General features: G+C 42.1%; 1 protein-coding gene across 1 annotated transcript in view; it reads left to right on the plus strand.

Moving 5' to 3' along the window:
• Window positions 1-10,534, plus strand: part of cspg4 (chondroitin sulfate proteoglycan 4) — a 66,354-nt gene extending 55,820 nt beyond the window's left edge. Inside the window, exons 7-11 of the mRNA XM_053886619.1 lie at window positions 1,913-2,111; window positions 2,744-2,875; window positions 2,933-3,093; window positions 4,666-4,849; window positions 5,520-10,534. Of these exons, the coding sequence (XP_053742594.1) occupies window positions 1,913-2,111; window positions 2,744-2,875; window positions 2,933-3,093; window positions 4,666-4,849; window positions 5,520-7,378 (2,535 nt within the window). The 3' untranslated portion in view covers window positions 7,379-10,534. The remainder of the gene's footprint in view (window positions 1-1,912; window positions 2,112-2,743; window positions 2,876-2,932; window positions 3,094-4,665; window positions 4,850-5,519) is intronic.
• Window positions 10,535-11,100: the final 566 nt, after the last annotated feature.

Below are 11,100 nucleotides of genomic sequence, written 5' to 3' on the forward strand. Positions count from 1 at the left end.
AAGCCGAGAATAAAGAAGAAAGGAGCCAGTTTCCCTGCATCAATAATCTGCCACACAGCACTGGACCCAGCAAGGTTGCATGCAGGTGTCTGGCATGACTCTTCCAGGCTCATGGAGACAAGTCAGCAAGGGCTCAGCTAGAACATGACAGCATCATGCCAAGGACCTTGCAACACCTTTGCTGTGGCCAAAGCCTTTTTAAACAGACACACAACACCACCCAGCATGAAGTTCTTGTTCTTGTCTAGAGAACAACTACTGAAAATGATGTAACAAATTACAAGTACTAAAGTTACTGTCATGAAGTGCATTTTTGGGATTAAATGTCAATGATTCATCCTTGAGCCTGAAAGCCTGAGTGATGCTAAATGATGATTTCCTGTGCGTCTACTGTGACCCACGTTACCAGAAGCCCAACTGGCTTATTACAAATATACCTGTTTTCCTTGTTGTTTCTGTGCATGCATGTTGTGTGGACGTTTCTTTAAAGACGCGAAAGTATGCCTGTTCTCAGAGTTAATAAAAACATATAAAGAAATGGTCCTCGAGGTGTGAATGCTTGTAGAGTGTGGTGTCTCAGGAGACTGCTACTGCCCAATGGCACATGGACATTTGTCAAATTGAAACCGTACATAATTTTGTTGAACCAATGCACTAATGTAGAAAAGAAATGTTGGCAAAATGGACAACTGGAAAGCAGAGAAAAAAAGGAGAACAGATATTCTTCAATCCAAGACTTTAACAAGCTATATTTAGAGTTGAACTGTCCACAGGAGGACAACAACAATACCTTTAGGGTTGTATGTGGTCCTTGGGCTGCACTTTACTCAGGTCTTGTTCTCATAATTTCATGGTCATTCTCTCAGATGTGCCCAGTGCATGTATGTGAAAGTTTTTTTTTTCTTTTTTATTTGTTTGATTGTTATGTTTTTTTAGACAATCACATTCAGCTTTGAGGTGTTGCTGTGTCAGTCCTTTCCATCTTAGCTTTCAGAAGGAGGACAGCTGGCATGTGTCTTCGACCACTTGGAGTTGAGATTGAGCTCATGTACATACATTATTTGTTGTTCTATGTACATGTCAAGCACATCTGGTAGATCATGTGGCCTCCAGTATGCTTTCCATCACTCTGTAGGCAGCAGGTAACGTCTATGACTGCTATCACAAGTGTGGTCACTGTGATGAGGAGCAGCTGTACTTGGCAGCGACTCGAACCACTTGACTTTGAAAGTGCTGGGATAATCCCAGATTTACTTTTCTGCTCTCAGCACATCCAGGTTGGGAACTGAGCCACTGACTTTTGCCCTTGAAGCAGTAATACAAAGTAATAGTCTTGTTGAGTACACACAGAGTACTCTTAAAAAAATTTGTCATTTGAAATGTACAAAAAAATCTGTATACAAATGATTACAATCAGGTATAACAATTTACTTAACTTTGGTTTTGAAGTTATTTGTCAAAAGCACATGAAGGAAAGTATACATTTTACAATGTAGTAGTGTAATTACCTATGCATAAGTCATGTGTTGCGCTACAGATTTTGTATATCAAAGGAGTGATGAGTCGGTGAGGCTTCACGAAACAGTGTCCAGGGCACTGCTGGGCCACTGTGGAGCTCAGTAGGTGGCGCTGTTGGTTTAAAAATGATGTGTCATTGAAATGATTGTTTAAATCAAAGGATTTTACAGCAGTGGGCTCTGAAAATATGTATGCTGTTTCATGAAGTCTCATCAGCCCATCACTACATTAGTGGCAAAACTCAAGACAAGATGTTTCCTGCTCCTAGGGATCACGGCATGGAGTGGGAATAGAAATGATATTCTAAATTAGCTTCGTGATTACATTTGTGCCAGTGTCACTTGATCATTTCAGTTGCATGGAGTTCGTTCACATTTGCACGCTTTTGTTCCAGGTTTTGGCCGGCGAAGAGGCAGATATCACCTCCAGCATGTTGAACACTGATGACGCCGATACTGCGGCAGAGGAACTTGTTTACCATGTGGAGATGATGACGAACGGAGCGGTTGCACTGAAGGAGTTTCCAGATGACAAGATCCTTAACTTCACACAAGCCCACATCAACAAAGGGGAGGTCATCTTCATCCACCAGGGTAAGACGGTCACAGACTCTCTCTCATAGACGCAATAAAATTGTAGGCAAACCACCAAGATAGTGATTTGATGGATGACGACACCTGGGCTCTTGGTCTGTGTCGATTGCAATCTAAATGGCATTTGTACTGTCACTTTGAAAACGTGTGACAGGCGAGAAGAGGGACTATCAAAAGAGCTTTGGGCATTTACCAAAAAGCTCAGTTGAGCGAGACCTGCTGAGCTGGTGATTTTGTTTAGTTTAGTCACTTGCCCATAGTTTAATCATTTGAAGCATGGTGCCCATAGTGCAGATAAATCAAGTAACATCCAACTTACGACCTGCTCGACTTACGTCCACCCGCAATCTGCCAGCAGATTCTTTTTTTTTTTTTTTCTTATTCAATGTCTGGCCTCGAAGCAGTAGCAGCAGTTATAGCAGCACAGCATCCCAGCATCTCACTCTCACATAGCGATCTACCACTACAGTAGCACCTATAACCCTCGCGTTGGCTATTTTGAATGGCATTCGCCTTACGTCCGATCTTACGTCCGGTTGGTCGGAACCGGTCCCAGTCGTAAGTCAGATGTTACTTGTATAGTGACAAATATTCATGAGAGCAGGTCAGTGACTGGTGTCTGCTCTCAGCAGGTGAGGAGTCTGGCAGCTTCAGCTTCACAGTGACTGATGGAGAACACACATCACCCTTGTACAAGTTTGTGGTCACCACCAGACCTCTCACCATCACTATGGTTACACAGGAGGAGCTCATGGTATTTCCAGGTAAGAAAAGGATGCATCCAGCGATAGATAGGTTGTTTACCGCTCGTATGTGTGCAGGGACAAGACAGCTGATCACCAGTGCCAATCTGGGAGCGGTGACAAGCGAAGACGGAAATGAGATCACCTACTCTCTGGTTCAGCCCCCTCGTTTGGGTCGACTCATTCAGGCGAAGGAGCGAAACCAGTTTGTGGAAATCAGCCACTTCACCCAACATGAGGTACTGAACATGCTTTCCATGAAAAATGTGACCTTTAAAGTCACTCAACATTCCTCAATTCCCACTCAGAAGTTTCCCTTGAGTTAAGCTGAAGGCTCAGGTTAGAACCCATTTCAAGTCGTGGATCAAATGTTACAAATTATCATTGCTTTAAAAATCAATTAATAATAAGCTTTGCATGTTCTCCTTGTGTCTGCATGGGTTTTCTCGGGGTACTCCTGTTTCCTCCAATAGTCCATCCACTCCATCGCCCTCCCTTAGAGCCTCCTCCTCCTCAATTCTCCTCTCGGTCCTGTTTGCCCACTTCAGCATTATGGGGAGCATGGCCTTCTGTCACCATGCTGTGGCCTTATGTTGACTTTACTGTTGTCATTTAATGTTGTACAGCAGGGGATGTTAACCTTTTTGATCTCGGGGACCACCTTTCCCAGAACAAATGCGCCCACAGCCCATTCAAGTAATAGTACTGATTCATTGCTCTTGATTTAATTTGTGATCAAGAACCATATTTAGTCTAATGACGCGTAAACAAACCAAACTTTTGTGAAATGACATGAAACCATATGACCATTGAAGAGTCCAATCAGCAGCAGAACCTGGTGCAAGTCATATTCATCAAATTTACTAAAGAAAAAAAAATACTCTTGAAGCAAACTGTTGAGAAAATTGGAAGAAAAAAAACACAAGCCTTGAATAAAATTCTGAATAAAATAAATATGATAAAACAATATCTAACTATCATAAAATAAAGATAATGTCATTGTTGTTGTTGTTTTCAAACTAAACACCAAAAAGATATAAGTAAAGTGTAAATGGAGGTATTACCATAAAATGCTCGAACTAATTTTAAAAACTGCTCCAACAGATGCTTTCGCGAACAGTTTTTACTGTTAGGGGCGCTATCACTTTCTTTATGATTTTTTGTCTTTTCAAGAACTTCTCCATAATGGGTAACTATCAAAAATCTGCAGCTGTCAAGTCCATTCAATAACTCACTACTGCCACCATATGTGGCTATTAAAACTGAGTGTCTCACACAGCCCACAGGTGTAAAACATAAAACTTTTGGCGACCCTCGAGGAGGCACTCACGGCCCAACCATGGGCCTCGGTCCTGAATGTTGTGGAAGGTGTTATTATTATTATTATCATTATTAGTAGCAGTAGTACTACACATTAGTCGATCAAAGCACAGATTTTACAGAGAGGTATTAAGAGAGGGAAAATGTACCAACAAGAATAAGCAGCATAATGAGAGAGAAGCTGAAAGCAGTGGTTGTACACATTGAAAGGCCCACCAAGTTGATTGCACCTCTACTGGATCTCTGGATACAAAGATAGATGCATCCAATTTATTGTGGCTTTCACAATAATATCTATCCACATTGAATAAAGGGCTGCAGATTGGCCTCTCCAATTCACGCAGATTAACCATTTTTTTAAATGTAACTTCCCAAACCCGAATTTGTTTGTTTTGGTTTTTTACGTGAGGTCATTAAACTGTGAACTGTAGATTCAACTCCGGTGCATTTGAAAAGAACTGGACTCAAACTATTTTTCTCTCTGCTGACAGTTGGAATCCGGAGCTATTTTCTATGAGCACCAGATGCCTGGAGAGCCGTTCTGGGTTGTGAGGGACTCTGTGGAACTGATTCTGTCGTCACACCCAGCCTCTGACATCCACCACATCCTGCCCATCACAGTCTCCTACTATGCCACTCACAGCAACATCTCATCCCAGCTGTGGAAGAACAGAGGTGAGAGGCGGGCCTTTCCTCAGAGACTCAGGTTTCAAGTAAATTGGATGTTTCCATACCTTGTTTTACAAAACCCAGCGTCTTTAAGGAAACATCTCAATAAACTACTATGACTTTGAAAGGAACTATGTTTCACAATAAATAGCATTTAAATTTGCATTAACAAATGCACTCACAAGGATTCACGTTTGTGGATTTTATTTATTTATTTTCCTTTTTAGAGGGCATTGTCTGGTAGAAGTCATAATATCATTATATGATGATATTATAAGTTATTTTTACTTTTTTTAATCACATATTATTTTGGGTTCAAGCTCACATTTCTGTGCATTTTGGTGCCAGTAAGTTAGCTGGGTCAGCAAAATCCATATGTTGTGTTCAAGTTAAGCATAATGCATGGACACAACAAAGATCTAGACAATTTGTCAAGATGTTGTCATATTTTAAAATGCTTTGCATCAGCAACTTAGATAACATATGAAACCATGGCGGTAAGTGGCCGCCACCCCTGACCCTGTAAATCACTAAAACTATAGCTAAAATGCCAGTAGTCTGAGTTGTTTCACTGAGTGCAACAATTTGCATCTGAAGACCACTGAAACAGATAAAACAGTTAAAAAGCGGCTTAACTACACAGATTTTTTTTTCTTTTCTTTTCTTTTCCTCTCAGGCCTGGAGGTGGTGCAGGGCCAGGGAAAGATCATTGATGACTCCAGCCTGGATGCCTCCAACCTCTTGGCCAGTCTTCCAGAGTCTGAGAGAACTGATGTGGATGTGGGCTTTGAGGTTAAACAGTTCCCTGATCATGGACGCCTCACTCTCAGGGGCCAACATTTGGCCCCAGATGCCCCCTACTTCACACAGGCAGAGGTCTTCCGGGGAGAGCTGGAGTACCTACAGGATGATTCAGGGGCCTCATCTGATCGCTTCTCATTCAGAGCTCGGCTAAAGTTTCAGAGACGGAGAGTGACGTCTCCTGCTGAGGCCGTAGTCCTGGAGGAGGTTTTCAACATTAGGATTAAACGCCGGGGTTCTGACCCTCCTGAGCTTGTAACCACAGACATGTTATTAGAAGTTTTACAAGGCTCTTCAACCCCTTTGACTCAGAAGCAACTTAACACACATGATGAGGACAGTCCCCCTGACGAGGTCATGTTCAAGGTGACCAAAGCCCCTTTAAATGGGCAATTGGTGAACTTGTTTACAATGGACCCTATTTTTGAGTTCTCACAGGAGATGATCAACCAAGGTCAAGTGGGTTTCCAGAGTGACGGCAGCCTCGCAGGCAGCTTTCTGGAGTTCATAGTGTCTGATGGGGAACATGATTCAGAGCCACACACACTTCACATCGGCATCCTGGCTCACACGCTGGTTCTGGAGAAAGCTTCTGAAATCAGAGTGAAACAGGGAGACGATGAGACCTTGGTGACAGAAAAGTTGCTGAAAGCAACAACTGGTGGACCAGTCGAGGAGGATGTTCTGTACAAGATCACAGGTGTTCCCAAGTATGCAGCCATAATGGTGGACCGCCAGCCCACCTCGGCCTTCACTCAGAAACAGATCAAAGAAGGAAGAGTGAGTGTCCGTTTTGTGAAATCCACCTCTCCCAGAGATAGTGTGGCTTTTGTGGCCCGTAGTCGAGCTGCTAATGTGTCATCAGTCCTCAACATCACTGTCCAGCCGCTAGCCAATATTGCTCAGGATCCTCTCTTACCTGAAGATTCTCTTGTTCTTCTGGACAGCCAACTTCTGGATGCAACCCCTCTAGCTAATAAGACCCGATCATCCCCCAGTTTTGCTGTTGTCCAGCAGCCAAAAGGTGCTCGATTTGTGAGGGCAGCAGGTCCTGGTGCTGGTCAACCTCTAAGCTCCTTCAGTCAGCAGGACCTCGATGATGGACGGGTAGCCATGGAAATTTTCAATAGCTCCTCAGGGTCCAGTGATGATTTTACCAAGGATGAGGCCCGGTTTCTTCTCAAAGCTCATGGTGTCCCTCCAGCTGAGTGTGTACTTTCCTTTAAGACTGGCCCATATAATTCCTCCGTCGCATACCCTGCTACTCTTTTAAGGGTTCCATTAGAAACCCCATCAAACGACCAAAATGGCATTGGTGATGTGGCGGAAGCTCCCCAGTCTACACCAGCAAACCCACACTGGAGGGGCAAATGGCCAGATGGAGAAAGCCCCACTACCCACCCTTCTAACTCTCAGAACAACCCATTGGTGACCCGGCGCAACGACATCTGGTCTATTCTCATCCCCATCCTGGTGATACTGGTACTGTTGCTGCTGGCTGCCATCTTGGCATACTATCTGATTCGTAAAAACAAGACGGGCAAGCACAACGTCCAGGCAGCAGTTTCAAAGCCCAAAAATGGAGAGGTGGCGAGCACTGAAACCTTCCGAAAAACTGATCCTGCGAACAACATTCCCATGTCCACCATGGACTCCAAAGATGCAGACCCAGAGCTGCTGCAGCATTGTCGGACATCCAATCCGGCTTTGAAAAACAACCAGTACTGGGTCTGAAACTTGCTGATGGAGTCCTGAGAAAGGTGGATCCCTATGTTCCCAAAGTGTAACCTCTAGCCCCTTCTCTCAGTATGAAAGACCTCTCGCCATAGAAGAAGCTTTGAAACTAGTCTTCACTTCCCTTCAGTATTTAATGCATCTGTGGAGATTCTTTCGTGTCCACCAAGAACACTCATCAGCAAAGGAAGAGGCAGTGTTCCTTCATTTTATTTAGCTTTAACATTCCTCTTTAGCCAATGGCACTAGACATGAACACGTATTGTTGTTTGCAAAGGAAAGTTCTTTCTCTCACATGAGTGTGGTGAATATTTTCGGCTAATATTTCAGGCGGCAAGCAAGAGCTCAGCATGTAGTCCCAGCAGAAGCATGGAGGAGGAATTAAACAATGAAGTGCAGTAAAAGACTTGGCAGGAAATCATTAGATTAGCTGCAACAAGCAATACAGACCAGTGTTTACATTGAACACATTTTTTTAGCAGCTCCATTACATTTCTATATTTTACCTTGGTTTCCAATGAAATCATGTAAATTGGTGGAGTTTAAACTTTACATTGAAATGTTTTTGATGAAAAAACATTGGAGTTGGATGACGGGACTCAAAACTGGATGAATTCTGCTCACACAACCCGACCACATCCAATCCGTTTAAGAGGGAACTGCAGACTTCCCTTTCTCCAACCAGGTCACTATAGCTCTGAGAAGTGTGGGGGGCAACCCAAACCTAACCTACCTTTATTATCCGGCCAATGATGTGTGTAAAATCAGAGCATTAACAACTCTACGAAAGTCTCTGATGACGGATCCCCTCACCCTCCATTGACTAATCCCAGTTGCCCAATTAAATCAATGTTATTCACGTATAGTCCATGAAATGCGAATGTCCATATATTGTTCGTTCATCAACATTCTGTTTGCGTTGCACATGTCTATGTATTATAATTCAATCAGAGAACCCAACTCAAATGTGATCTTATTTATACCTTTAAAAGAAGTAACTCAATTTGACACTGGCGTCAGGTACCACAGAAAAGGACGTGTGTGTTACGTGCATGCTGGTTATTGCAAAACACTTTTGCTCATTCAATATTTATACTAATTTAAAAAACATAATGCAAACCTTTGATTAAAGAAAGAAGAAAAATGTCAACTCTTGAAACCAATCTACTGGAAAATGAGATTCACCTCATGTGGAAGCTCAGATCTGCCAGTAGGGGAAAGCTGTCGCAAAATAATGTTACACTGATCCAAAGATGATCTCACTACCATGGCGCAATATATTGAAGTTGGGAAAGTGGACTTTTGCTTCCCATGTTGATGCCAAAGGCAGCCACAGATGTTTCAATGGAGTTATAGCACTTTCCTCCCCATGTAGGTAGCGGGGAAGGAAAATGCCCTGCAATGCCTGGGCATTTGAGGGGCTTATCCTCCCCTAGCGTAGGAAATTGTATCCGTCCGTTTTAAACAATGACCATCACTGATCACATGCTTGCTCTCTTTGTGTTGGTATTGCTGTTCACCAATATATTCACCAGGGGGAGCAGCCCATGCTTATGCCAATAACACACTCCAAAACAGACATGGCAACTGCAGAAGAAGCATTGATAATGTACCTCTTGCAGTAAATGAAATGGAGGCAGCATTGATGCAGGCGGTGGTCGGTGAGGCCGTTGAATATATCGCGACTCAGGAACAGAGAATATCCACCATTTTTATTTTCTTTGTGTTTCATTAGAGGCATGGAAGTCAGGATGGGTTGCAACCACCCTGCTGACAGATCTTAGCTTCCATAAACTAACACCAAAATTGAGCAACCAACTATATTAAATCAAGTCAATGATACATACAGTAAAGCAAATATGTTTTTTCTGGGTAATAAAGGGGTTTCATTGACGTAAACAAATTAGAACAAACAAATACACAGAGGTCCTAACCACGAAGCTCTGCATGTTCTGCTGGTAGAAGCAATTTAATACAAAAAAATAAAATCTGGATTCACACTGTGGACTGTCCTTGTTGAGATTAGCATGTCATGAAAGAATATTGAGGCGGTGATGAGCTTCAATGACCAAACACTGTTTACTTCAATGTCAGATGGACTACTCAGGGCCAAATTGCATTCCATTGTAGTGTTCAGTTGTCTTTGCTGTCAGCAGATGACTAAATGAACTACAGACAATAGTTTAACACTTTCATGCCTAAAAGTCAAAACTAACAGATAAGCTCTACCAGCAATGGAAGCACTTCCACCAAAAATAGCTGGGCAAAGTCTTAAAATGCTGGACAGACATTCTTCATTGTTGTCTTAATTGTTCAGATGTATTTTTTGTTTGTTTGTTTGTATTGTATAGACTATTTAAAGGAGAGGGCAGCTCATCATAGTACGTTATTAAGGTAGCTCTCGTGCCAAGAGAGTGTGAACACCCATGGTATGGTTTTTCAATTCATTGAGTCCAACAGGTACGTTGCAGCAGAGTGTTGGTCCTTTTAAATGTTATGCTTTTAATAGAAATAGTTTGAATCTTTACTTAGTAACAATTAGAATTATTTTTCCATGTTTAAATGTCTGTAAATCCGATTTGTATTTTAAGCATTATTGGTGTAGTCAAGCAATGAAAACAGAAATTACAAAATATTCTTCTGGGAACCGGCTTGTTGTACATTTTCCTTTTTTTTCTTGTATTTTTCCCGATTACGTCTGGGCCTTTGTTGCAACGTTGTATGTACACATACATCGATGCAGTTCCTTCTCTATGATGTGCTCAAAATCTGCTTTTTACAAGCAAACAGCTCAGGAAGTGTTTTTTGTTTGTTTGTGCCAATGAAATGTCACCTTGAGAAACATGAATTTAGAAGATTCACTAGTGATGTCATGACATGAATTTCCTTTTAAAGGTCTGTTTTTGTTCGTTTGTTTTGTTTTGTTTTTTTAATTGCAGAGTTTATTCACCTCCATCTCATACACATCCTTTTAACTCATTATTTATTTCACTGTCTCTGCCCTCAACAGTATGGAGGCCAACCTATTTGGATATTCTAATCTGTTACAGTCTTTTTGGCAGTCATTTGAAGTCATGTTTTCTTTTCAGAAGTTTGTGGCGGTTCTACACTTCTTGTCTCTTAGCTTTTACACCCAACAGTTTGAATAGAAATAAAAAAAATATTGAAAGATAAAGAGCGTTTATTTCACTATTTCCTCAGGTTTTTCAACAAACCCAAAATCTATGACATAATTGAGAATTGTTTGAATTAAAACTTCTGTACACTATTTTTATCACGACTGGCTCAGTGATTGAGACTGTTGCAAGGGTAAGTGTCGAGACTGCAAAAATGTGTTACCTGTACAATATAAGGAGACTAGCGTGCTCCTAGCTGGACCTTGGACCTTGCAGTGCTGCCAGGAGGAATATGAGGGTTGCCTACATTCGTAGGTGGTACAGTGACTTCCAGCACAGCTCGGAACTCATTCCCTACACATCTTCCTTCTCAAGGGTGGCGGATCTCCATTGAGTAGCTCCCAGACTGCCTCCGACCCTCTGTACTTGTTATCGTATATATACTGCGTTATGAAAAATGAAAAACATTCACAATATTAACATCATAAAAAAACGCTTTTTTGACAACGACCTAGGGAGGAGCGCAGCAAGTGAGACAGACACTCACACATACATGAACATGTACTTACATGAGTATGAACACGAAGTGCGGAGTGTACTCTTGGG

The sequence above is a fragment of the Synchiropus splendidus genome, chromosome 14 (assembly GCF_027744825.2).
Source record: "Synchiropus splendidus isolate RoL2022-P1 chromosome 14, RoL_Sspl_1.0, whole genome shotgun sequence".
NCBI lineage: Eukaryota > Metazoa > Chordata > Actinopteri > Syngnathiformes > Callionymidae > Synchiropus > Synchiropus splendidus.